The 27,403-nt window shown below is 43.8% G+C and overlaps 2 protein-coding genes across 5 annotated transcripts in view; one reads left to right on the forward strand and one right to left on the reverse strand.

Annotated features, from left to right (window-relative positions):
- ATAD2 (ATPase family AAA domain containing 2) overlaps positions 1-13,398 on the reverse strand; it is a 36,172-nt gene extending 22,774 nt beyond the window's left edge. Inside the window, exons 1-9 of the mRNA XM_061995683.1 lie at positions 13,057-13,398; positions 8,210-8,352; positions 7,225-7,274; positions 5,934-6,087; positions 5,132-5,222; positions 4,072-4,138; positions 2,292-2,420; positions 1,725-1,833; positions 776-901 (exon numbers count right to left, since the gene is read on the reverse strand). Coding sequence (XP_061851667.1) covers positions 776-901; positions 1,725-1,833; positions 2,292-2,420; positions 4,072-4,138; positions 5,132-5,222; positions 5,934-6,087; positions 7,225-7,274; positions 8,210-8,352; positions 13,057-13,272 — 1,085 coding nt within the window. The 5' untranslated portion in view covers positions 13,273-13,398. The remainder of the gene's footprint in view (positions 1-775; positions 902-1,724; positions 1,834-2,291; positions 2,421-4,071; positions 4,139-5,131; positions 5,223-5,933; positions 6,088-7,224; positions 7,275-8,209; positions 8,353-13,056) is intronic.
- Positions 13,399-13,667: 269 nt separating this feature from the next.
- The window catches only part of NTAQ1 (N-terminal glutamine amidase 1), a 30,671-nt gene continuing 16,935 nt past the window's right edge, over positions 13,668-27,403 (forward strand). For 2 of the 4 annotated variants that reach the window (XM_061995940.1, XM_061995939.1), the window contains exons 1-5: positions 13,668-13,966; positions 14,221-14,320; positions 14,788-14,838; positions 17,169-17,317; positions 17,656-17,780. In XM_061995940.1, the coding sequence (XP_061851924.1) occupies positions 13,893-13,966; positions 14,221-14,320; positions 14,788-14,838; positions 17,169-17,317; positions 17,656-17,780 (499 nt within the window). In that variant the 5' untranslated portion in view covers positions 13,668-13,892. Of the gene's footprint in view, positions 14,119-14,220; positions 14,321-14,787; positions 14,839-17,168; positions 17,318-17,655; positions 17,781-19,171; positions 19,509-27,403 lie in introns of those variants that run through there. The other 2 variants (XM_061995938.1, XM_061995936.1) reach the window with 2 other exon arrangements.

The raw sequence follows: 27,403 nt of genomic DNA on the forward strand, positions 1-27,403 counted from the left end.
ATGTCCAGGCGAGTCTTGAAGACCTCCAAGCCAGGAGACTCCACAACCCCTCTGGGCAGCCTGTGCCAGGGCTCCCTCACCTCAATAGTGAAATAGTTTTTTCTTATGTTTAAGTGGAACTTTTTGTGTTCCAGCTTCATCCCATTACCCCTTGCCCTGTTGCTAGCTACTATAGAAAGAAGGGATGTCCCAACCTCCTGACACCCACCCTTTAGATATTTATAAATGTTAATAAGATCACCCCTCAGTCTCCTCTTCTCCAGACTAAACAGCCCCAGTTCCCGCAGCCTTTCCTCATATGAAAGACTCTTGATTTGTGTGATGGAAAAACTCCCGAAAACACAAATATTTCAAAGATTTTTGGCTTCTATATGCAAAAAGTTGCAGTCCAAGAGGACACTTATTTCAGTGATGATTAACATTATAAAGGCTGTCCACCACTGCTGTAATTTTCTCCATGTATAACATTCTTTGCCGTGGTGGTTTTCATTCCGAATAAACTACTGTAAAGCACAGCAGCAGTACAGTAGAATTTTACATTAAAAATGACATGTGTTCCTCTCCTCACTCCCACCTAGAAATTACATAGTTTATTAAAAATAAACTCTAAAAATCCAACTTCAGAGAGTCCAGTTACAGCCATTAGTACCAAGACAGGATGAAATATTGCTGCAAGTTAGAAACTGTACAAGATGAAGAGGGTAACACTTCTCAATTAGGCAGCTGCGAACCCCTCCCAAGTAGATTCCCCCCTCTAGTCTCCAGTTACATAAACCTTCTCAAATCTTTGTTATGGCTGTGGTTCCTACGCCTCTCAAAATGCTCTTCATCATCAGATGAGGAAGAGGATGAGGATGACGATGAAGATGAGGAATCACTGTTGTGGACTGCTCGTCTCTGCCTGCAAGCATTTCAACAAACAAATTAGAAAAAAAGTTAAAGTACACACTAAGTATCAACATTTAAGTGAACTATATATTAGAATTTACTTTGAGATTTATTACATTTCCAGACCGTTGGCCTCCCTATGAATCTGATGTCAAAGAACATTACAAGATTTTCCTCATGACAGCACAATTTAAGTTTTCTTAGGAAGGTAAAGCATTTCATTATTTTTCAAAGATGTTTCATAAACAAGTTACTCATTTTGTCCAATCTTTCTCTCTCACACACAAATCAAATTTTATGTATCCGCTTTTTTATGTAACCTCTTATTGTATGTAACCTCTTTATTTAAAAATATGCCTTCAAAAACCCTTCCTTCCGGAACTGTTAAAACCCTAACTTCCGTAACTGCTGAATGCAGTGCTCATATCTAGCAAGAAACACCATTCTCCATGCCTTAACTGCTTACAGGATCCAAATCCCTTTTGTCATTACTATTGCAATTTACAATTTATACTTTATAATGGTCTCCTTCAAGGCTAAACAGACTAAGATTTTCAGAGGCAGATTATGAAAGAATCTTCTGAAAGAACAAAAGTATTTCAGTTATAGTCTCAGCCATAACCTCCATAAACATAAGCAACCACAAATACTGTGTTGTAAAAACTCTTAACGGTTAACAAAAAGCATAGTCTGTCTCCTCTGCCTCATCTCTTTTACTTTAGCCTCTCAGATTACTATAGCAATAATCATGCTATTAACCTGTAATTACCACCAATCCAAAACCCCTTGAAAGCATAATTCACTAACATGAATAATATCACTAACCACACACCAACCTGTTAGTTCTTTTGCAGCAAGCGTCTTGGGATGGAGCACTTCTAAATGAGTATCTCTGTCTGACAGGTGAAGACTGGCCTGAAAAATGTATCTTGCGTTGTCTTCGTTCTGTTGAAAGCCATGAATTTAGGACAATGTTACAAAAAAGTTTAAGAGAAAGCAGGCCCATGAAAAAAGCAAAAAATATGATGCCCTTTGTCCATGTCTAATTTCAGGGGAAGGTTCAAGAGATTTGTGGGAAGGGGGTGGATTGTCCCTTTTTAAAATCAGTGCACAGTAGAAGTGAAAAAAACCACACATTTGCTTTTCATGAGCATTGAAACCCACAAGTGTAAAGGTATCCAGTCTGTTTAATTACTATGCTTTCAAGGGTACACGGGTCATTTTTCAACTGGAGTACAACAAATACACCAAACGGCAGATAAATATACTGTGCATTTAACAGAATTTACTTGCAGAATAAAGGGAAGATATTTCAATAGAAGCTGAGTGTGTCTATGGATTTTATTTTTTAAAAAAATTCATCTCACTTATGTGCAAGAAATTAGCTCTTAAGAGGAACCTGCCTTCCAATGGAGCTTGATAGCGTTCCACAGTTTTCCTCTGTCGAAGGTCATAACGCTTCCGAGGGCCTTCACCTTCGCCTTCACCATCACCATCATCTTCTTTCTCTTCACTTTCTTCTGATGAAACTTCTGTACGTCCACATAAGCATCAAACTGTTTCAGTACTGCTGCAAATTATATTCAACTCAAACTGCACTACACAAATGCCTGTAGGTTTTACTATTCCCTTCCTGTTAATGACTGGCATGGTTCAAGCCCAGCCTGCAAGGAAGTGCCACACAGCCGCTTGCTCACTTGCTCCCCCTCCCCACATCACTCCCAAGATGGGGAGCAGAATCAAACAACAAAATCAAAACTCATGGGTTAAGAACAAACACAATAATTAAATTAAAATATAACAACAAGAAGAAGAATAAACTATAATAAGAGAAATAAATTCCAAGAACAGACAAGTTATGCCCACTGCAATTGCTCACCACCCACTGACTGATGCCTGAGCAGCGGCCTGCCCCTCCTGGCCAACTCCCACAGTTTATATACTGGGCATGACACCCTATGTTATGGAATAGCCCTGGGGCTAGTTGGGGTCAGCTGTCCTGGCACACTTTCCCCACTCCTTCCTGGCACACTTTTCATTATAAAAGTGTATTTTAGGATTTCCCTACTTTAAAATTCCAGTCGTTTCGCTTTGATCACCAATGAATTACCCATTCCCCTATTTCCCATTCAACACACTATTGCTAATGACTTTCTACAAGTCTCTCCTGCCCACACCCTGAGATCCACACACTTGAATCAAGCCACATAGTTCCTCCCTCTATACTGCCCATGCCTTGTATTAAAGCTGCACCTTTAAAGCCTGAGTTAATATTCTCCTGGATACTGGGGCTGATGGCTTAGCTGGGATAGCCCTGGGAGGGGCCCAGACAAGGTGCCTCTTCCTCCCTGATTTGAGTTCCTGCCTGCCATTGTGCAGCCCTGTGCTCCTCTGGGCTTCTACATAGGATTTTGACAGGCCAATGGCCCTGGGAGTAGCCTAGAAGGATGCTGTGGATATGCAGAGGAGGTCTCTCAGCAAATCTAACACTGATCTGCTCAACTACAGCCACGTCCTTTCCTTAAGTACAGTTTTGCCCCATTCTGTTCCATCCAGAAAACTCTTACAAGGATCACTGGACTGACTGTCTTACTTGCAGCTATTATTCTCCTTAAAAACATTACAGCTTTTCCCCTTCACTTCAAACAAAAAGTTAATACGGCCTTTATGAGTTAACCCTATTCCCTGTGTTACTTCCCACAAGTACCAGGTTGACAGCTCCCAATTACAGGACAACAGCTTCCACCAACAGCTTCCACCTGCTAACCACAAAAATGAACACTATCTTCTCCCTTGCCTATCTTCACAACTGGGAGGAGCTTTCCATGTGCACCTGGCAGTCTGCCTTACTTCCTGAAAATTCTCCCTCTGCTGCTCAAAACTGTGCATACTGTCATGCTCTTGTGAGTACTCTTCTTCTCTAAGTAATACCATCCAGTCCTTTGTATTCCCACCTGTCTACAACCATCTGTTGCCTTTTATCTTGCAAGTGTTTGGGAGAGCATCCATTTTTTTCCTCTGAACACCTGTTCTGAGCTTACAGCTCTAGAGGGCATCACTGTGGCTTGTAACAATATAGATTGTTTTAATAGTTGAAAAATGCCCACTAGTTCAGCTTGTCTCAATTGTTTAAAACAAGGTTTTGGGCTAGAGCATGGTAAAGAAAATTTAAAACAATGCCACCTTGAACTATCTTTTCATCATCTCTTTGGATTCCTTTCTTTCCTCGGGAGTAGATATCGAGGTTTTCCTAATTAAAAGAAACAAGAAAGATCAGTCACAAAGATGCAGAAAACCTGACACAGGCATATTTGGTACCTATACAGTAACACTATCAAGACACTACTTATATGCAACAGATTAAATTAAGGTACAGGACAAAAGAATAGAGACATCATTCTGGCACCCAGGATTAGTAACAAGAATTTCTGCTCCAATATAGGGTTTAGTACATGTAATAGTTGAATACTCAGGTACAAAACTGAATGTATCAAATAATCCAAGAGCCTGGCAAAACCAAGGACAAAGGAATTCCTCTCAGACAAGAAAAATATTTATACAGGTATTTGAGAGATGAGATACAAAATACTACAGAGAACTCTAGTTTTACTTACTTTAAATCAAATTTAATTTAAATTTAATTTAAAAAAGCCCAAAAGAATCCCCACAAATAAATAATTAAGTCCTAAACAACAAACTGTTAAAGCAAATAATGTTCAAAAAAGGAAATGCCTGTCATTGAAAAGGACAGTAGAAGAACTGAATTTAATAAAGCAAAACTAAGAGAGAGGAAATAGGATTGCTGTATAGAATTTTAACCTGAGCTCCTCTAGGGAGAGAGGACTATTTAAGCTCACAGGCAAGGCCGGCACAAGAACAAACACAGATAAAGCAGACATCAAGGAGCTCTGTTTTTAAGTGAAAACACAAGCCTTGCAACAGCTGTTTGTAAACAGCGTCCATTTGAAAATCATAAGGCAATTCAGAAAGCATAGTAGGAGATGTATTTTCAGCATTATCACTGCTAGCTCACATCTGAGGAAGATTGTTCCTCCCCTCAGAGCACATCCATAGCATGTCAGTAACAGTAAGACATTAAATTAGAAAGCAAAACCAAATGTTACTTTGCACTATGCTATGCTTTAGAAGTTGTTATTCCAGGTAAATTAAAAGTACAACTGAGTAACTTCCCTATGCGAGGTACATTACTTAGAGAATAATAGTAAAATAAATGAGTATTTACTTCAGCACAGCGGAACACAAGGCTCTGCATCATCCGCCGTCTACGCCTCTTCTCCATGTCATCCATTTTTTGCAAGACTGCTTCTGCAGTACTAAAAGTTGGCACGTAAGAACAAAGACAGGTAAGTACCAAAAAAACCCCATTTAAAACAAAACACTAGTATGACATTTTAATGTAGTATGCAGAAAGCGAGAGTCACTGACATGTTTCTAAACACTCCTAAAAACTTAGATCAAATGTTTCCTTCACTATGGAGAGATGGAAGATCCAGAGCTTGAGGGTTTGCAAACAGATCTTGTTTTCAGGTTTATTTTTCCCCTCTTGCTGAACACAGTAAAAAAAAAAAAAATCTGGTTTAGTAGGAAAAAAAGAATTCTGAAGATCACAGTGAGATAACAGAAAGAAATGATGGCATATTTTAATAGCACTTGCTCCTACACAAACCAACGTATTATCCACGGCACAGGTAACAGAAGAGTAGGAGACCTCAGGTAACTCCTCCAGGAGAAGGCCCCGCCCTGGCAACAGATTGTTAGCAAAGGTTGCTAAAGACATTCAGGGTAACTGGGGGGACCCTACAGGACAGCACTCAGCCTATCAGCTCTCATAAAGATGTATCCTATACAGAGGCATACAGGGAAGTCTCAACCTAACCACTGAATACATTTAGCTCTAAGACAGGAAGACCTTCTTCTGTTGTCAAAACGAGAAAGTCCCTAGCCAGTGTTAGGCCATTGCATAAAGGCTTGCCAATGAGGCTCCTTTTAGTAGCTTTGCAAGATAATGAAAAAAACCCACTTACTTTGTGATAAGTTTATCAAACAAAACAGACTGGTTGGTGGTGGTATAACAACTCTGTCGAAGTCGGCAGCTTCGGCGGACTTCCAAATCCCCATTTTCTTTATGTGCTTGTTCTGCCGCTTTTGTACCAGCTCTGGTCCTCAGTGGTGTGGTGACTACAGTGCATTCAGATAGAAAAGACTTAGAGACAGATTCCTTTAATTTCACTCTTGCTCTAATGAAATGTCAAAACATCTGCAAATAGGCTGGAAATCCAACCCGATGAAACCAAACGTGTAACTTTTGTTCCATGAAGGAGGCAAGTTTATTCTGGTTATTTCTTTCTGGAAAAGTGAAAACAACCAATGCCTCTCTGGAGGTGTTTTTACTCCATTCATGTCAGATTGTATCTAACAGTTTCATCTAAAACATTGCTAAGATGCATGTTTTTAGTACACTCTTCGAGCATGCAGCATATTCATTTTTTACATTGTGACACAAAAGCTCAAGCACATAAGAAATGCCTCAAGATAGACTCCCAAAGAACTCAAACATTTGTTTGCTTTAAAAAACCTTTTGCCAAGGGTTCGTTACTTGCTACCATTAACAGTTACGAGAAATCCATGAGAAAGTAGTAGACACATCACCATGTTGGTATAGACACAGCTATGATATAATCTCATCATCACCAACTACAAAACTAACTTTGAGCTCTGTAAATTTTACACTGCACAATCAGAACTTGAACTATTCCCCGCAAAGTACATTTCAGGCCCCTTCCTCTGTTCAGCCCATGGCTGGCAGGATGCTGCCTGGCACTCATGGATTTTCCCACCTGCCAGTAAGTGGCCTCATGGGACCAGGCCTGCTCACATACTCAGCACAGCAATGTGGTTCCAAGGGAAATTGCTGCATTTCACTGACACCTTCCTCACATCAGCGGGTTTGTGCAGGTCACAACTCAATTATTTTTAAACTCACATGTAATACTGCAATATTACCTCCTATTCGCAAGGACAATTTTCCATTAATTGGAGTCCTGCTGTCTCAAAAAAAATTTCATGTCACAAAGTACTTGACCTAAAGAACAGATTCTCTGACGCCTAAGAGTAGGCTGGAATTCACACTGTATTCTCCCCAGGCCTGAGAGGAGCACATCCTCCTATTTGCACTTACCTCTTTTCTTAAAACAGCTGATTTTGGCTGATGAGTTTGGAATTTTTGGAGGACAACTTATACAGATTAAGTGATCAAGAGTAATCCTTCTCAGAAACCAAGCTAAAAAGGAGTCCTAAGAATTTACCACTACTTACCTTCTTGATATTCTTCTTTTTTTGGGTCTGATTTTGGCTTTTCTAACTCCCTACATAAGAAAGAGAACAGAGAAAAGCAGAAAAGAGTTATTATGTAGAAATATTATCACAGAATCTCAAGGGCTGGAAGGGACCTTGAAAGATCATCTAGTCCAAGCACCCTGCCAGAGTAGGACCATCTAAAGTAGGTCACACAGGAACTCATCCAGGTGGGTTTTGAATGTCCCCAGAGAAGGAGACTCAACAACCCATCTAGGCAGCCCCTTCCAGTGCTCCCTCACCCTCACAGGGAAGAAATTTTTCCTTATGTTTCTTTGGAATCTCTCACGTTCCAGTTTATACCCATTGCCATCTGTCCTACTGTTGGCCATCACTGAGCACAGCCTGGCTCCATCCTCCTGACACCCGCCCTTTATGTATTTGTAAACATTAATGAGATCACCCCTCAGTTTCCTCCAAATTCAAGAGCCCCAGCTCCCCAAGCCTTTCATCATAAGGGAGATGCTCCACACCCTTCATCATCTTGGTGGCCCTGTGCTGAACTCTCTCCAGCAGCTCCCTATCCCCCTCAAGACTGGAAAACTTCACCAAGTTTACAACCTGGTGCTCCATGTCATATGAAGGAAAGTACATAGAATCTAAAGAGGATTCAGTGTCCTACGTACTACATGCACCCAGTTCTTTAATGGCAGGTATTTCCTAACCTGCTAAGCTTGAAGTCTCAATAGAGGAAATAATATCTCATTAACCAAATTGGAGGAGATCTCAAAGGAATTGGGAAAAGATGTATGGTTTTTATCTAAGCAGAAGACTTTTGCTAAGAGCGATTCTAGTTCTCAGATACTGGCTCTGACATTAACAGAATTGTATTCCCCTGCAGCTTTTTATCTGTAGATTTATCATAAGGTGATTCATTGTGCATACTTTCACTTTTCCTTTTCATTCTATAAACTGAACAGAGATCAAACACCTAGAAATACGATACCTTGTAAAGTGTCTTTGATTGACATTTTCACTCAATATTTCCATGCTTCTGTCTAAGCTGGAGTCTGAACAGGAGGTCACATTTTTTCTTGTTGATCTCAAACAGTGTCCATTGAAACTGACAATTTTCCCATGGGAAAAATCCTAAGAAAAGAAGAGAATAAGAACATATTTATCTGAACAAATTCTGCTTTATTTAGGCACGTTTACTCTGTAATTCTACAAGTGGCTGGTGAGCCTTGAATCACTTTTTACCAAAAAGTAGCTCTCAGGGGAAAAGAAAAAAGCTTTCAAAGCTAAATCTCCCCTTTGCCTTGCTTTACTTGTGGACAAATTGATGTTAACATCCTTTGACAAAAATATTGCAGTAAAGTCTTTCCTGTCAACTTAGTGTTTCATGAAAAAGAACTCCACCTAAAACAAACATCCTACAAAAATCTATAAGCATGACTGGGAACTACCTATCGTGTTAGATTATGTGATTATAGGCTAATCTGCATTAAAAAAAAGGCAGTGGGGAAGCAGCCCAATACCTGGCTCCAGGGTGAGAGGTCTGCTTAGAAGTGGACTCACAATGGGACACCAACCAGCACACTTGGTCCTGGCTTCTTATTTATTTAATGGCATTTCTGTCTGTGTGCCAGTGCCAGGAGATGGGGCCACAAGTCTTCATGGCCTGTGTCATCACCAACAGATACCAAACCAGTGTAGCTGGCAAGCAGCTTCAATTTTGGGAGCCAGTACTGGAAAGGCCATAAGCCTGAGACAGATATGGGAGAGAGCACAGAGTCAAGCCAAGCACTAGGCTTGGGGGCAGCTACTGGAGAGGCTATAAATCTGGACTAGAGACCCACTTGTGTCAGTGCATGAAGTAACACAGAGAACAGGCCAACCAGGGTCTAAATACCAGCAACTGCAGCAGAGCTCTGCACCTGTGGGGCTTATACAGACAGCTGCCAACCCCTTGGGAGATACAGGCAACTGGGAGCAGATTCAGACAAACTGGTGCCCATGACCACACAGTATAGGGATATTACATACCCATATTCTGTATATGCATGCATAATACATTCTCTGTGTGTTTCTGTGTATTTTCCCACAAACAGGTTTTCATCCTGATCAGCCAGAGAGGGAAGAAGGATTGGGCTATTTGTACTGTTCATAGAGCTACCAGATTCAGCTACTTCAAACACATAGCACTTTCAAATATGGACAACTTTTAGAGTAAGAAGCTTTACTTCTAAATCACTGAATGGGTTGGAAAAGATCTTTAGAGATCATCTAGTCCAACCCCCCTGCTCAGCCACATCCCCTTACATCAGGTCACACAAGAACATGTCCAGGAAGGTTTTGAAGACCTTCAGAGAAGGAGACTCCACACCCTCCCTGGGCAGGCTGTGCCAGGGCTCCCTCACCTGAACAGTGAAATAGTTTTTCCTTATGTTTAAATGGAACTTTTTGTGTTTCAGCTTCATCCCATTACCCCTTGTCCTGTCACTAGATACTACAGAAAAAAAGGGATGCCCCAACCTCCTCACATCCACCATTTAGATATTTGTAAATATTAATGAGATCCCCCCTGTCTCCTCTTCTCCAGACTAAACAGCCCCAGAACCCACAGCCGTTCCTCATAACGAAGACGCTCCAGTCCCCTGTCATCTTGGTGGCCCTGGACTCTCTCCAGCAGTTCTCTGTCCCTCTTGAGCTGAGGAACCCTGAACTAGACACAGAACTCCAGATGAGGTCCCACTAGGGCAGAGTTACAGGGGCAAGTACAACCTCCCTCGACCTGCTGGACATACTCTTCTTGATAAAAACATAAACACACAACCACTTGCAAAAATACACCCTAAAGTTGGGAACAAGTCTGGAAGATTTACCTTGCTTAAACTCCAAGATACACAAGTTATAACTGCTACTTTGGATATTTCTACTTCATTGATCTAGAAGTAAATATTCCTTGGCAGAAATCAAAGGTTTGCCGTATCAGTTAAAAGATGACAGCAATAATAGGCTTCACAAATCTCTGGGCCGAATCCAAGACAGAATGAAGAAATACTTTGAGAATGTCAGCACAGATGTTAGAAAAAACCTCAAACCAGTATAGTGACCTGGGAAATATTTTGATGTATACTTCCGCATTGTCTCTGTACACTTCACACCTTTTTCATATGTATTTTAATCCAAGGTTAACAATGGGATACTTGTGATATTTGTTATCCTCTGAAGTGTGTTTTTTGCAGTAACCTTGGCTCAAAGTAGGACACCGGCAAAGCAGTAACAAAGTATACTGCTAACTCTGACCCTCCTTCATCCATAGGAAGGCATTCCAGTTCAGTGAGATGGCAGACAGCAAGAACCATTCAGTTAAAAGGCTGCAAAAACACACTCGAGGGAAATTCAGTAGAAGTAAATTGCTAAATTGGAAAGATAAAGCAACTGGATGAAAAAAATCTGTAAACTACTTGAAGTTTTGAAAGCACTTAGTATTTTGCTACTTTTCTCATGCTATAGGAAGGGAGTAGTAATTGTAAAAAGTCTGTTCACAAAAACTGTGTTTAACTCTACACTGAAGAACTATCAGAACAGATAACGTGCTTAGGCAACAAGGCTGTGAGCTCTGACACTGAGACAAGACTTGTCTCTACATAAACAAGTCATGAAGGCTCAGCTTGGACAAGTGCCGGTCTCCACTCTTCCCAGGCTTAACTAGATCTTTGGAGCACACTGCCCTCAAATATTGGTCACAAGACAAAAGTCTTGTTCAGCCTGGGGAATTACACCAGGATTGCAGACCTGCATATACACAGCTTCCAAACCAAAGGGAGGGGAACCACTTCAGATCTGTCATGATGGGAAACTTGGGAGAGGATAAACACATCAGATGTCAGTTTACCTTAAACCTTCTGCAATATGCTTCTTACTCTCTATGGATGAAATGAACTACATAATTAGAGATATATTGCGGGCTGATATCAGAAAAATCCTGCAAAAGCTGCCCCCACCAAGCCCTTGCACATCAACAAGATTGGAAAGACGAATTAAGACTTGAATATCCAGAAGCAGCTAGCACTACCATGGTCATCTGTCATCTCAGGCACTTCTGCCCTGTCTCTGGCATTAAAAAACTCCAGCAAAGCTAAGCCACCTGACAAGTGAGGTAAGAATGACTCCATGCCTCAAAGTGCAGGAAAAGTCTGCAAAAAGGAGAAAAAAAAAAATCAACTGAAACAAAGAACAACCTCACCACTAGTTTCATAATGATGATTCTCCTTTCGTTTCAGTGAAAAGTTCACATTTAGCGTCTCCACACTGAGAAAACATACCAGCTGCTTTATCTGCCAAACTTTACACAGTCTCCCCCCCCGTGTGCAACAAGCAGCTGAATTCACTGTAGCCTCTGACAACCATTTCTAGTGCAGACTGCAAAAGCAAAGTAGTGTCCATTAAGCTGATTCCATTAGTATTTGCAAAGAAAAAGGACATCAACAAACATCACCCAAAGGACTACTTTCTTCTTATTTCAGCAGTCTTAAAATGAATGACAAAAAAATTTAATCCATACAGTTGAAAATCCTGAAAGAGTTCTGCTCTGCAGAGTCCCCTACAAGTATCACTCCAAGGCAGGGCTCCCCTAAGAGCAGACCACTTCTGAATTGGATCTGCTCTGTCCTTATTTGTCATGGAACTGTAGGACACCCTGCATGACTTTGAAAAGGCAGAGGTTTAGTTTTTGAAGGCTACCTTCAAAACAACAAACTTCTCAAAATGAAATGGTTCAGTTAATAGAGTAGCAACACAGACTTGGACTTGCTTAACACCCTTTAGAATCGTTTAAGTCATCTCTTTCTACTAGGGTAGGCAAAAATTTTAAAAAGTAAAATTTTCAGCAATTCAGGTTACATGCATAAGTGCTGCAATCATCACAGAATGGTAGGGCTGGTAGGGACCTTTAGAGACCATCTAGTCCAACCCTCCTGCAGAAGCAGGTTAACCTAGATCAGGTTGCATAGGAACATGTCCAGGCAGGTCTTGAAGACCTCCAAGGAAGGAGACTCCACAACCCCTCTGGGCAGCCTGTGACAGGGCTTCCTCACCTGAACAGTGAAATAGCTTTTTTTTATAATTATCCCTGATTTCTAAGCAGAGCTTTGTTTCTAAAGCATCTAAAGCAGCACCTATATACACTTGACTAGGGGGTATTTCTCAGGTATCTGAGGCCAGTCAGGTCATGTCTACTTTGCATCAAGGGCTGGTTTTAGTGTATTTTTGTCATCACAACAGCGAGTGCTCTCTCCATTAATGATACCACAATTGAAGCAAGGTGGTCTCTATCATCTTTTTAAGATAACTTTTTAGGCAACAATTTCAATCAAAACCAACGGGGAAGAGGAAACACTGGTAACACACCAAACCATAAGGCGATATGGAAAGTTTCTGCTCAGAGGGCCGGCGGCAGCGCAGGGCCTGTGTTCCAGTAGCCTGTCACCTGTCCCCTTGACCGGCGTTGCGCTGAGCCGCCCCATTAGTTGCAGGGTGAGCAGGCGGCGGAGGGAGGGAGGGCCCCAACTGTATCTCCACGTGCGGCAACGCAACCCACCACAGCTGCAGGCGCTCGTCCCAAACACTTATTTTATTTTCCTGGTTTTTTTTTTTCCTTCCACGTGACAGGGCCATCCAGTGCTTTTGCGCGGAGACGCGGCTTCTGCAGCTCCTTCCATCGGCTCGCAAAACCTCCTACAGGGTAGCGGCTGCGCCGCCGCGGAGCCATCGAGTGACTTCCCGGGCCCGCAAGCCCGAGGCCAGGCTCCCCGCGAGGCCACGGCTTCCCCCCTGCCCGGTACTCACGGCTTCGGAAGTTCTCCTGGTCCTCCTGGATCCCACGGCCCCGGCACCGGACGAAGCGGCCCCGGAGCGGGTCCACACGCGGCTGCTGCCGGACGACGAGGGTTCTAACGAGATGAACTCGGAACTGGAGTCCATGATGTCAAACGGCGGTCGGCGGCGGCTGTTGCGAGCTGTGAGGCCTGGCGAGCGGACGACGCTGCTCCGCAGTACGACCATGGCGGTGCGGGGCCTGAGGGACGCGCGGGGCCTGAGGGACGCCCCGGCGCCGTTACGGCCGCCGCTGCCTCCGCCGCGAGCCGCTCTGCCGCCGGCCCTTCGCGGATCCCTCCGCCTGACCCAGCGGCCGCGGCGCCGCAGCCCGGCCTGGCGGAGGCAGAGGGCGCGCGCTCCGCCCCCTTCCCCCGCGGCCTCTTTTCCCCGGGGCGGCTAGTCCCGGCCCGGACGGCGGATGAACACACGCCGTGGTTTGCCCGTTCAATATTTTTGGCGCGTAAAAGTTGGAGCAGGTTGTTTTGCCGGAGCGCGATTGGCTGCGCGGCGCGCGCTGCGCCCGCCCCTCCGCCGCTTCCCGCCGGCAGGGGGCGGGGCCTCCGCTTAAAGGGGCCGGCGCCGCCGCGCGCCCCTCCGCGGCCCGCCCCAGGGACCCCTGAGCGAGCCGGGCCGCGCTTCCCGCTCCTCCGGCCCGCCGCTCCTTCCCGGCCCTGCCTGGGAAGCGCCTGAGGCGAGCCGGCATGGCGGCTCCGCCGCGTGGCCGTGTTTCCTCGGGGAAGGCGTAAGCGGTGGCTCCCGCCGCGCTCAGCGCTTCCTGCGCCGCCCTCGCTCCGCCGAGCGCGGCCATGGCGCGGCCCGCGGCCGCCTACGAGGCTGCGGTGCCCCCCCGCCCCGCCTGCGCCTACACCAGCTGCTACTGGTAAGGGCCGCCGGGGCGAGTGCGGGGGGACAGGAGCTGTGAGGCGGGGGCTCCTCCATCTCCTCCGTGAGGCGCTGGGGCGGCGGGAGCCGTGAGCGTTAGCGGCGCGTTGTGCCAGCCAGCGCCGAGGCTGCCAGGCGTGTCCCAACGAGGTGCGTGGCCCGGACAATCTCTGCCCGGTTACCTCCCAGCGAGCGTCGCCTCTCGCGTCTGTTCGCTAGAAGAAAAGAGTAATCGATACTTGTGTTTTACAGTGAAGAAAATGTTTGGAAACTTTGTGACTACATCAGGAGTCAGGATCGATACCCTTTAGAAGAGTTTTATGCGGTTTTCATCTCCAATGATAGGAGGATGGTGAGTCAATGAGATGTGATCTGAATGTAGCTAAGGAGAGATTGAGGCCTTTAGATTGCTGCCTGCCACAGATGAGACCTGCTTCCAGGCCTTTAGGCAACAGCCCAACCCGTGAAAGAGACATGATCCAAAACTGTTGTAGCTCGCTTTGGCTCACAGGCATGCAAACCATACCACGTGAGATCTTTCAGTTATCTGATGCGCTCCGGTGGGAAGAGGCATGGTGTCCCTGTGATGTGTGGGGGTAATTCTCACCTATAAGCTATCAGTTTAGCAGAATGATAATATTGTGTGGTCCAGAATAGCGTCTCCGACTTGGTGCTCCTGAAATACATAAATTTGAGACAATTCTCTTACTAGCGTAGATGTGATTTGATGAAGCAGAGAAGTTAGCAAAGAACTAATTAACCCCAAATTAGTCTGAAAAGTATTAATCACTTCAGATTTAACTCATTTGTAACTTTCAGATTCCACTCTGGAAGCAGAAATCAGGACATGGAGATGAGCCTGTTGTCTGGGTAAGGGATTCTGTTCTCAGAAACTTTGCATATCTGCATCTGTAGTTGATTGCTGCAGAATCAGACATGAATGGCGTCAGCCATCCTCACAGTAACAAACTGTTATGTTTGTGTTCCACCTGAATGTGAAGAAACACCATTTTACTGTGAGTGTAATGAAGATTACGCAGAGAGGTTGTGGAGTCAATGTGCTTGGAGATACTCAGAAGCTGTTGGGACAAAGTCCCACTTAGTTGGCTCTAGATGCTTCTGCTTGTGCAAGAGGTTGGACCAAATGACCTCCAAAGGTCACTTCCAGCCTCAGACATTTTACAATTTTGTAATAATATTTATTATTCTTTTACAACAGATTTATAAAGAGCCTAAAGCTGTTGCTCCTTTTAAAAATGAATAGTAAATTAATAGCAAGACAGTCAGTAAAATCTCCAGGTGAAAAACCTTAACACCAGTAAGAGTACCGAATGGGTTTGTCAAAATTGTTCTCTGGATATTGTTGAGGCAAGCAGCTTTCTAGAATTTTATGTAGATATCTGTACTTGTAAGAAGCAGATGGATGAAAATATCCATGTAGGCCTGAAAAAGGATAGAAAAACATAAGCAATATATGTATTCTGGTGTCAGCAATTAAGCTGACCCAGGAATGGCGGCTTTTGAGTGTCACTTGATTAAATAACGTAATTCAGTAATTGCCACTACAGCATTCCTTTCAAATATGTATCATTACAGAGTTCCTTCAGTTAGCTGCCATGGAAAAACCTCTCTTTCTTGTGGCAATTTCTGTTTCTGAAATTCTGCAAAATAATCTGCAGACTTATGAAGTTCTGTGATTTCTGATTCATTCATTCTATCCCAAAATGCCAGTATATTTGAAGTACAAAAAAGGTTTAAAGGTAGCCAAGTATCACAGAATCTTAAAGGCTGGAAGGGACCTTGAAAGATCATCCAGCCCAAGTCCCCTGCCAGAGCAGGACCACCTAGAGTAGGTGACACAGGAACTTGTTCAAGTGGGTTTTGAATGTCTCCGAAGAATGAGACTCAATGAGATGACCTAAAAAGGGACAGGAAAATGACGAGAGGGCACTGCAGAATGTAGATTTCTCAAAAATTTGTGGATTGAAAGGTGTTTTGTTTCAGTGGGTGGTAGGATATGTAAATCTTGTAGTTAATTTTTCTTACACTCTGCAACAGATTCTTCTTAGTATTGTTGCATACAGTTGTATATGTATATTGGTCTGGCAAAATAACTTGCCCAAGATGTTTTTAACTGCACTCCCTTTGTGGATTTCTTTAATATTGAATGTTTAATATTGATAAAATGGAATTAACATTTGTTTAACATCAGTATTGGATCAATGTGGAACAGCTGCCTTCAGTTTAACTTTGGAAAACAGCAGTGTACATACCTGACACCTAACAGAAGTAACTCCACTTTCTCTGGACTTCAAGAGCTTCAAGAGCTACTCCTGTGGTCCTTTTGATTTGAGATGTCTGCTGCTTTTTAGTTGCATGCTGTGTTTTTGGCAGCTAGACACTTGGCACTCAAATTCATACACCATGTCACTGCAACAAGTACAACATCCCTTATTAGAAGAGATCACTAGATAATTTTAATGTTAAAAGCTGAGAAGAATATATGAGGATAACTTATTTAGGACTGAATCTAAGCCAAAAATGCTTATCCCCCTCAACTTTTGCATTTCGGTATGGTACATGAAAGATTTGCTATTTTCTTAGAGTATTGAACACTTTAGCTGTCCAAGCTTAAATCAAAAGAGGCTGCAAGGGACTGGGGAGAGTACCAAGGTTTCTTGAAAGTTATGATGGACATTAGGAAATCTCTCTCCTGGTGCCCAAAGTGTTACCTGCTTAATACTTCAAGGATGTAAGCTTGGAGGAGACTGAGGGGTGACCTCGTTAATGTTTACAAAGACATAAAGGGTGGGTGTCAGGAGGATGGAGCCAGGCTCTTCTCAGTGATGGCCAATGGTAGGACAAGGGGCAATGGGTACAAGCTGGAACATAACAGGTTCCAAAGAAACACACAAAAACTTTTTCACTGTGAGGGTGAGGGAGCACTGGAACAGGCTGCCCAGATGGGTTGTTGAGTCTCCTTCTCTGGGGACATTCAAAACCCACCTGGATGAGTTCCTGTGTAACCTACTCTAGGTGGTCCTGCTCTGGCAGGGAGGTTGGGCTAGATGACCTTTTGAGGTCCCTTCTAGCCCTTAAGATGCTGTGATTCTGTAGCTTCTGCTTTTAGAAAGCTTTTTTTTTTCACTCCCTTTGCCAGTTTCTCACTAACAGCTGATGGCAATTCCTCTTCTTTCCAGGACTATCATGTTATTCTACTTCACGTTTCCGGTGGGGAGCAGAACTTCATTTATGATCTTGATACAGTGCTGCCATTTCCCTGTCCTTTTGATGTGTACAGTGCAGAAGCCTTCAGATTGGATGACAGCCTTCATCCAGAATTTCACAGGTGACAACATGAAAGACAAAGACCACGAACATTATTTTGGGAAATCAAAGTTGAAGTTCCCTTTGTGGATGCATAGTGACGGTTATTTTTTTGCTATTCTCCAGTAAAATGAATGCACTGTGTTATTTTTCTAAAGCTCTTTACCTTAGTCATAACAAACCTTTTTTTTTTCCTTACTCTGGTTTCTTGTTAACTAGTTAACTACTTGGCACGATCTTGCTGATGTATATATTCAATGAAATTAGGGCTGCTTGATGGGAGGAAGGGCTCTTGTTCAAAGTGACTAGTGCAGTGCTGTATACATGCATCTTCTGATACAATTTGTCATTATTGTTTAGGAAAATCAGAATGATTCCAGCAGATTTGTACTTGAAGACATTTGCTTCAGACAGATCCCACATGAAAGATACAAATGGGAAATGGCAGAAACCTCCTCCTTCCTACCCTTGCATTGAAACTGCAGGTAAGATGCCAGAGCCTCTGTTTCCTCCTTACACTATTGAATGACATAGTCCACGACGCACACAGGAAATAGATATGCTTCCATAATATGTGTCCAGAAGCACATCCAGCTAGCTTGTTATTTCATGTGGAAAAAACCCAACCCAGAGCTGTAAGCATTTGGCACTTCCCTTTTTGAACATGGGAAGTCTGGCATGTCTTCTGGCATTTAAAGCTATCAGACATTAAATTACTGATCTTCATAAGCTGAGCAGGAAGTAAGAGGTAAGTAACAGTTTTTTCACAGCAGGGAAATGAAACAAAGAGGCCAAATAATTTGCTTAGGGTCACAAGGTCAATTTTTGATAGGCTGATTATATTACACTTTATCTGGCAGGTCCCATCCTAGCAGAGCAGGTTATTTTGGTGACAGGAAGTTTTCAGGTTCTGCTCAGCATGCTGGATTTGCCCGAATGAGATGTTTGAGGTTTTTTTCTAGTAGGGACCTGAGGACATGCTAAAGTAAACTGGCAAATCAGCAAGTTTTTCCCCAAGTCTTCACTCACCTTAAGTGATCATTTAAATAATATCATCTGGGCCAAGCAGAGGAGTAAAGACTTGCCATCTCTTCTATTCTGTAGAGCTGCATTTCAGCTTATTCTAATCACATGCTTTGCAAGCTGGCCAACATTGACCATGCCTTTTTTTGATCTCGTTTGCCTCTCAGATGGAGAAAAGTGTGGTGAAGTTTTGCTTTAAAAGAGTTTTCATGTAACTGTATGTTTAGTTTTGTTGCTTTTTTAATAATGCAGTATTGCTATGTATTTAGAGAAGGCAAGGTCAAAGAAACATGTTTTGTGTTTAGGTCCAAATTTATTTAGTGTTTTTTAAGTTGATGAGAAGTTAATTCTCAGTCTTTGCTTGTGGCTTCTAAGGAAGCTTGTTTTTCACACTAAAGTAGAAGTGTATTATGAATGTGGGCAGGAGCACAGATATAGTCTTCATTGTGAAGCTTTAGATATGTTTTCTAGATCATTCAGGTAATGAAGCACGGTGGTGGTTTAGCCCTGGCTGGGCGCCAGGTGCCCACCACATTGTTCTATCACTCCTTCACCTAAACTAGACAGGGGAGAGAAAAATATAACAAAGGGCTTGTGATTGAGATAAGGACAGAGAGATCTCTCAGCAACTAGCATCACAGGCAAAACAGACTCAGCTTGGGGAGATATGGTTTGATTTATTAATGAACAATTAGAACAGAGCAAAGAAAATGAGACCTAAAACTGAATCTTAAAACACCTCCCCCCACCCCTCCGTCTTCCCAGGAATCTCTTTCCTTCCCTCCCACTGGCACAGGGAATGGGGGTTGCAGTCAGTTCATTACAGATGGACTTTGCTGCTGCTTCTTCTCAGGGGGAGGCCTCCTCACACTTCCCACTTCTACACTGTGGGAGACAGTCCCTCACAACTTCTCAAGCATGGGTCCTTCTCTTGGGCTACAGTTCCTCATGAACTGCTCCAGCATGGGGCCTCCCACGGGGGCAGCTCCTCACACTCTGCCTCAACGTGGGTCATCCACTGGGAGAACAGTCCTTCAGGTATCGACTGCTCCAGCCTGCGTCCCTCACAGGATCACAAGTCCTGACAGCAAACCTGCTCTGGCCTGGACTCCTCTCTCCCCACAGACTTCCAGGTCCTACCAGGAACTTACTCCAGGGTGAGCTTCCCATGGAGTCACAGCCTCCTTCAGGCATCCACCCGCTCCGGCATGGGCTCCTCCATGGGCTGTGAGTGGGTCTCTGCTCCCCAGTGGCCTCCATGGACTGCAGGGGCACAGCTGCCTCACCATGGGCTGCACCACAGGGCACAGGGGAGTCTTTCTTTCAGTGCCTAAGCACCCTCCTCCCCCTCCTCCACTGACCTTGATGTCTACAGAGATGTTTTCACATTCTCACTCCCTATTGCTGCTTCAGTTTAGCAACTGCACAGTAACTTCTTCCCCTTCTCAAATATGTTATTCTCAGAGGTGTTACCTCAGTCACTAACTGGCCAGACCTAGGTTTGCTGCGGGTCCATCTTAGAATTCACTGGCACTGGCCCTATCAGCTACAGGGGAAGCCTCTGGTAGATACTTGTTTAAAGAAGCCACCTCTGTAACTCCCCACTACCAAAACCTGACCCAGACAAAACCACTACAAGCACCTTAAATTCTGTGTCTTGGTCCTTATCTGCAGTAAAGTTTTACACAAAGGTAAAAGGTTTTACACAAAGGCTTGCATAGCAAGCAGAGAATGCCTGAACTGGAATTCAGGGTTTGCTGTTGGCTGGAACCTTCACAGGACTTTTTGCCCGTGAAAACCTTATTGTGATAGTTGGGAGCTTATGAAAGTGTGAGGAACATATATCAGGCCAGACCAGGAACATTTGAAAAACTCTACTGGAGAAAGCAGAAAATGTTACTTGTGCATAGTAAGTTACAGAATGACTGAACAGTTGCAGGTGTGTACATGTACCTCCAGCTGTAGTGAATGACTCTGTAGCTGCAAACCCTGTAACTCACCTTATCTGTCTTGTTTGGCTGAGCTTTACCTCACTGAGCAGCAGTCACACGGTCTCAACCAGCCTCAACCAGATTGTCTCTGTGATGCTGGTAGTGAACGATACATTGGTCTTCACTCTTCTTACGCTTTGTTCCTTTGCTCTGTACCTTGCTTTGCTCAAAGGAACATCCATAGGTGTTGTGGCTTGGACCCAGCTGGCAATGAAGCACCACACAGCCTCTTGCTCACCCCCTTCCACACACCTCCACCTTCCTTAGGATGACAGAGGCTCCAGCAAGATGGGAGGAAAAAAAAAGATCACCAAGGGCCTTGTGGATTGAGACAAGGGCAGGGAGGGCTTACTGCAAAACAGACTCCAGTACTCATCTTAGGAAAGGAAATGAGAAGAGTTGAATCTACTACCAACTAGAGACAGAAAAGACAAAAAAAGCAAAAACAGCAGGATGATGAGAAAAATTCAACCAGCACTTTAAGATCTCCTTCCCCCACCCCTCATTTCTTCCCAGGCTCAGCTCCCTGCTCCCCATATCTCTACCTCTTCCCCTCTCAACAGCACAGGGGAGCAGGGAATGGGGAATGTGGTCAGTCTCTCAGAGATGGTCTCTGATACTTCTTTCTCCTCAGAGGAGAATGACCTCACATTCTCCCTCTGCTCTAATGCTGGGTCCGTCCCACGGGATACAGTCCCTAATGAACCTCTCTGGTGTGAGTCTTTCCCAAGGGCTGCAGCTTCTTTCACAAACTCCTCCAGCATGGGACTCCTCTGCAGCCAGCAGCATCCTGAGAACCTTCTGCTGCAATGCTGCCCTCCCACAGATTCACGGCCTCCTCTGGGCACAGTCACCACCTCTGCTGTAGGATCCTCTGTGAACTGCCAACAAATCTCAGCTTCACCACTCCTCTCCATGAGTTGCAGGGGAACAGCCACTGTCTCACCAGGGGATGCAGCGGGGGAGTCTCTTCCCCAGCACACCTCCCCTCCTCCTCTCTTACCTCACTGATCTTGGGGTCCTCATTGTTGCTTCTCTCTGCGCCAACTCCTTTCATCACCTTCCAGAAAAGACAGAACAAACCCTCTTCTTCCAGCTGCTTCTCAAAAAGTGATGGTGGAGGAGCCCAGTGAGCTCAGCCCCAGAAGTAGGTCTGACTCTGAGCTGGGGAAAGTTTTGAGCAGCTTCTTACAGGACCCTCCTTTACAGTCCCTTCCCTGATACCAGAAATAGCTTTACAGTAACCCAAGTCAATAGGTGTCCACTCCAGCACTTGCTCAAATCAGGGGACACTGATGGCTTTGCCTGGGCTAGTCTTGAACATCTCCAGGGATGGAGATTCCTGGGCAGTCTCTTCCACCCACTGTCATGGTAAAAAAAAAAAAATCAATAAAAGTTCCCAGTGTGTAATCAGAATTTCCCGTGTTCAATCTTGTTTGGGGTTTTTTTTGCTTGTCCTGCTCCTTCAAGAATTCTTTGTGTCTTCTGGTCAGGTAGAGGCAGATAGCAGTATGATCTCCCCATCATCTTCTCTATTTAAGACTGAACAGCCCTGATTCTCTCAGGCTCTTCTTGAGTATCATCTTTTCCCTCTCCAGACAGCTTGATGTTTCTCTTCTGGGTTCACTCTGCTATGTCAATGTTTTGGGATTTTTTTTTAGTACGGAGGAGCTTCAAACTGGATGTATCGGTAGAGGGCTGGATTAAAGTGCCTTCATCTCCTGGCCTCTTGGCTGAAAGGAACTAGATAGATTCAGCTAAAAGTTAAAGCATGTACTTGTTCCAAAACAGCTAAATGCAGATGCCTCACTGGCCTACAGCGCTGTGCACACTGAGACACATCATTGTAAGATATCCCAAGTGAATACAGGGAAGAAAAAGATGGAGAAATTGGTACCGAATGAAGGACAGCTTGAACTAGAAATCCTAGTCTGATACAATCTATTTCTGTTCTGAGCCAGATCTTGAAGATAAGTCCTATGCTTCAGTCATGTGGTTCCACAGTTGAGCACATGTTCTCCAGGCCAATATCACAGAACCTTAAGGGTTGGAAGGGACCTTGAGAGATCATCCAGTCCAACTCCTCTGCTAGAGCAGGACCACCTAGAGTAGGTCACACAGGAACTTGCCCAAGTGGGTTTTGAATGTCTCCAGAGAAGGAGACTCAACAACCCATCTGGGCAGCTTGTTTATGTTCCCTCACTCTCACAGTGAAATTTTTCCTTGTGTAACTTTGGAACCTCTTATATTCCGGCTTCATCCCATTGCCCCTTGTCCTATTATTGAGAAGTGTCTGGCTCCATCCTCCTGACACCCACCTTTTGCATATTTGTAAACATGAACGAGGTCACCCCTCAGTCTTCTCCAAGCTAAAGAGCCCGAGCTCCCTCAGCCTTTCATCATAAGGGAGGTCCTCCACTCCATCATCTTGGTGGCCCTGCACTGAACTCTCTCCAGTAGCTCCCTCTCCTTTGTGAACTGAGGGGCCTAGAACTGGACACAAGATTCCAAATGCGGTCTCGTGAGGTTTAGAAAGCATTGCTGTCAACAAGTAGGACTGGTAATTCTGTTCCTTGAGAGGCTGGTAAAGTAATGTCTTAGCACAGTTTTATCAGTCATGAGAGCACCTTATTTTAAACTTGATAGAAAACTGGGTGGCAGACCTTTTGTTATCATAAAAGAGCCTGGGGTATTAATGTTCACATCCATGCCAAATTCAATTGCAGATAACTCCTTTCTCCTTGTGGTTTCACTTAGATAGAGTGCTCTGCTTTCCATGTTCATTTGTGTTTGCAGAAGATTAAGATGCTTGCATATTTCATGTTTGAGGTGACTGAAATTTAATGGCTGACAGAATTGAGCACATATTGTTTGAGTATCAATTTGAGACACATTTAGTTCAGAGCATTATTGTTATTAATTTTATTGTGTATGTGTATTATGTAATCATAATGATATTTTGCTGTCATTTGGAGTAGCCAAATTCCTAAGTTCTTGAGAAGATGATTACAAAAACATACAAGGTTTTTACATAACTCCTGTTTGCTGTATGTCTTGTTTGGTGTTAAATGTCCAAAGACTGAAAAAATACAGTAAAAATGTGTCAGTTTTTTTTTTTTAATGTATGAGTGTCGTGCTGTTAAAAAGAAATGTGGCCATGAATTCTTGGTAGTTAAAGATACTCAGCACTCCAGTACTATTCTGTTGATACAATTTTCTATGTGTTAAAGCATATTAGTTGTACTTTTTTATATTGTTCTTGTCCCTCTTGGCTTTAAAGCTTTTAATAAACTTAAAAGACAAGATAAAAGACAATAATGTTTGCTCTTGGTACTAAAATATTGCCTCTTGCAGAGCAGCTGTTAGGCCTGCATATAGCACTTTGGAAAAGGAGATTCTGTAGTATCCAAGTATCCAAGTAGATGTAAGCTCAACAGGACCACCAATAGGATAATGAAATTACCCAGTGTGGAGCTAGGACAGGAGTGATCCTTTTCTATGAAGTATAGCACGAAATGTTTTACGACAATGAAATTCCTCTTGGAATTTCATTGAGCAGTCTCTTATCAGTAACTGATGAAGTATTTTTTCTCCTACTGCTAACTCAAAAAGAATAATTCTTAAAATGTATTTGTGCTGCTTTTGAGGTTTCAAAATAAACCTCTGAAGCAAATTTATCTTGTAATAAATTTCATTCCACGCTTAAGAAGCTTGAAGCTATAACAAGGTGTTTTGTCTTTTTTTTTAAGAACCTTAGCATGTTTTTTTTTAAGGAAGAAACAACTCCAAATCAACCAACTAAACAAAAAAACCCTCAAACTCCTCAGTATCTCATCAGAACTCAAATGCTGAGCGTTAGCTTTTTGCAACTGGCTCCGCTCTAGCCGTTTCCCAGAGCTAGGCCTCTGTTCCCCTGACATGCACAGCAGCAAAGCAGAAGCTGGCTGGAATACACTTACCTGAGCTGCAGCAGATTCTCCAGGTCCCACCTGGTTGCCAGTGGTCTCCTGTTGAAAGAAAATGTGTAAATCTGGTATTGTCAAATAATAAAAAATGAAGAAGGTGTGATCTGGGACACGGATTCATCATCCTAGGGTTGGCAAGCCCAGTCTGGGGTTTTCTTCTAAGTCTCATCTTCACAAATGAATGAGTCTGGTTCCCTAGAAGGCTGTGCTGCCATTCAGTGGGATCTCGATCAGCTTGAGAGTTGGGCAGTGAGGAACCTCATGAGGTTCAACAAGGAGAAGTGCAGAGTCCTGCATGTGGGAAGGAACAACCCCACGCACTAGTACAGGCTGGGGGTCGAACTGCTGAAGAGCAGCTCTGCAGAGAGAGACCTGGGAGTCCTGACTGATAATAAGCTAAATAGGAGCCAGCAATGTGCCCTCATGGCCAAGAAGGCCAATGGCATCCTGGGATGCATCACGAAGAGTGTGGCCACCAGGTCAAGGGAGGTTCTTCTCCCTCTCTACTCTGCCCTGGTGAGGCCTTATCTGGAGTCCTGTGTCCAGTTCTGGGCTCCCCAGATCAAGAGGGACAGGGAATTGCTGGAGAGAGTCCAGCACAGGGCCACCAAGATGATCAGGGGAATGGAACATCTTCCTGATGAGGAAAGGCTGTGGGAACTGGGGCTGTTTAGTCTGGAGAAGAAGAGATTGAGGGCTGATCTTATTAACATTTATAACTATCTAAAGGGTGGGTGCCAGGAGATTGGGACATCCCTTTTTTCTATAGCAGCTAGCAACAGGACAAGGGGTAATTGGATGAAGCTGGAACACAAAAAGTTCCACTTAAACATAAGAAAAAAGTATTTCACTGTTGAGGTGAGGGAGCCCTGGCACAGGCTGCCCAGAGGGGTTGTGGAGGCTCCTTCCTTGGAGGTCTTCAAGACCCGCCTGGACATGTTCCTGTGTGACCTGATCTAGGTGACACTGCTTCTGCAGGGGGGTTGGACTAGATGATCTCTAAAGGTCCCTTCCAACCCCTACCATTCTGTGATTCTAGGTCTAACTCTACATAGTTTATGAGTCCTGATGGGATCAGCTGTCCTTACTGCAAGCCTGTGTAAAATACAGCTTGCACAGTGGGTTTCAGAATTACTCAGAACAGATGGTCTTTTGGCTTATATACAACTGTTAGCATCAGCTCTAACACTGAAAAGCATGGATTTGAATTTTGGTTCTTCCTGGATGTTTGGTAGCACATTGGCAGGAATGATTTGTAAAGGCTTTTTTCCTTTTGTTATTAAAAATCCCTGGTAGTCAGAAATGATGGTGGTTTGCTTGTTTGGGGTTTGGGGCTTTTTGTTTGTTTTGAGGAATATGAGTAGGGCAGCTGAGAAATTGGGCAGGACGGTGTACGACACATCTGTGTAACAGGAAGCTGCTAGACAGAGGCCAGGCAAATGTCTGCAGGTTCTTTCTGTATCTCCTCTCTGAGGTGGTGGCGGGATCCTAGTGAAAGCAAAAAAGAAGCACTTCTACAGATACAAAGGGTAGCTCATATGTGCTTCGGGAGGCTTTCTGCTCCTCTCATTTGAGATAAAACTCCAGTCTGTCAAGTTAGGTCCTTACTTCATGAGCTTGTGTGGAAGTAGAGAAGCAAGTTGGGATAGAGCCAATAAATGTACCTCTAAGGACCGAAGTATTTAAGTTCTGAATGGCTTATTAAAATGACACTGCTTTTGTGGAAGAGAATTGAAGGTGACCTGGACATGTTCCTATGCAGCCTGATCTAGGTGAACCTGCTTCTGCAGAGGGGTTGGACTAGATGATTTCTAAAGGTCCCTTCCAACCTTACCATTCTATGATTCTATGATAATTGCAGCACTTATGCATATAACCTGAAAGGATTGCAGATGTAATGTAAATCTTAAAGAAGGAAAATAGTACTGCTGCTGTTGACTTTGTATAAATGCTGAATCAAGCATGGTCCTCCCTGCTTTGGGGGAGAAATCCTTTTGGTGTGTCAACTGTATAGCATCAGATATCTGTTCGGTGAATCCTGCTGTTTGTCACTCTTAATGTACTCCAGGAAGAGGATCGGGCTGTTTCCTAAAGCAGTAAGATGTAACACAACACGTGTGGCATTCAGGTAATAGCACTTGAGGAAGAGGAGCAGCTTAACAGAGGAGACTGTTGCCACCTGAGTACAAGGGGAGAGGTCTCAATGTGTTTTCCTGCGTGCAGCTCTCCTACTGCTTCAGTGCCATCTACTGACCGATTCTTAGACCATCTGCTCCTCACAGGAACATTCTTTGCTTTGTTGAAACAGTTTTTCCTTTCATGAAACTTCTGTGATGGACTTTAATTATGCTCTGCCACAATCTTACTGAATTTAAGAGGCTCTTTCACTTCCTACAGACATTGTGACAGCGACTTCCAAGTTGCTAACAACAGCAGCTGTGTTTGTAACTCTCCTGGAACAATCCCCTTTGAGCTGCTTTACCATTCACAGAACAGTTTTATGAAATTATTATTGTGCTGTGCTTCCTGTGCATAAAGTAGGAAATTATTGTGTTTCTCAGGGAATTATTATCTTTATCTTTTAACCAAATGAGGAATGGCAATTTTAAAACAAAAGCATCTGGGAGGAAAAGACAAGTTGGGAATGGGAAAGCAGACTTGTCAGTCTACCAGCCAGCAAGAGCTGTTAGCTACTACTAGTCGTTCTTGAGCTACAACAACAAATTGCTGGGCTTGTGCTGTTTTAAATCCCCACGTAGTCAGGCAGACATTGAGCCTGTTCTCCTAAACCCACTTCAGCAGTAGGAAGATTCTTGGCTCAAAGTAAGGATTTTCAGTGTGCACAGCCCCGACAGGTTAACATGAAAAGACTTAGGGGCCAGACCTCCAAATTGGTGAAAGCTGAGATTAGGGAAATCCCAAAGCTGTGCCATAGTGTAGTGTAGGTGTGATGCAAATAGAGGGCTTTGGGGGCTGGGATTCCCAAATGTTTTCTTCCCTTCCTGGCTTATGCTGTCAGTAATGGTAATCCTAATTACACAGGCTCTTTGCAGCAGAGGAAAATGCATAGGATGGAATTTGCTAATCCATTCATTAGAGCCTACTCCTGCTTGGTTTTTAATCCTTAAA

This window comes from Colius striatus, chromosome 4 (genome assembly GCF_028858725.1).
Source record: "Colius striatus isolate bColStr4 chromosome 4, bColStr4.1.hap1, whole genome shotgun sequence".
Lineage (NCBI taxonomy): Eukaryota > Metazoa > Chordata > Aves > Coliiformes > Coliidae > Colius > Colius striatus.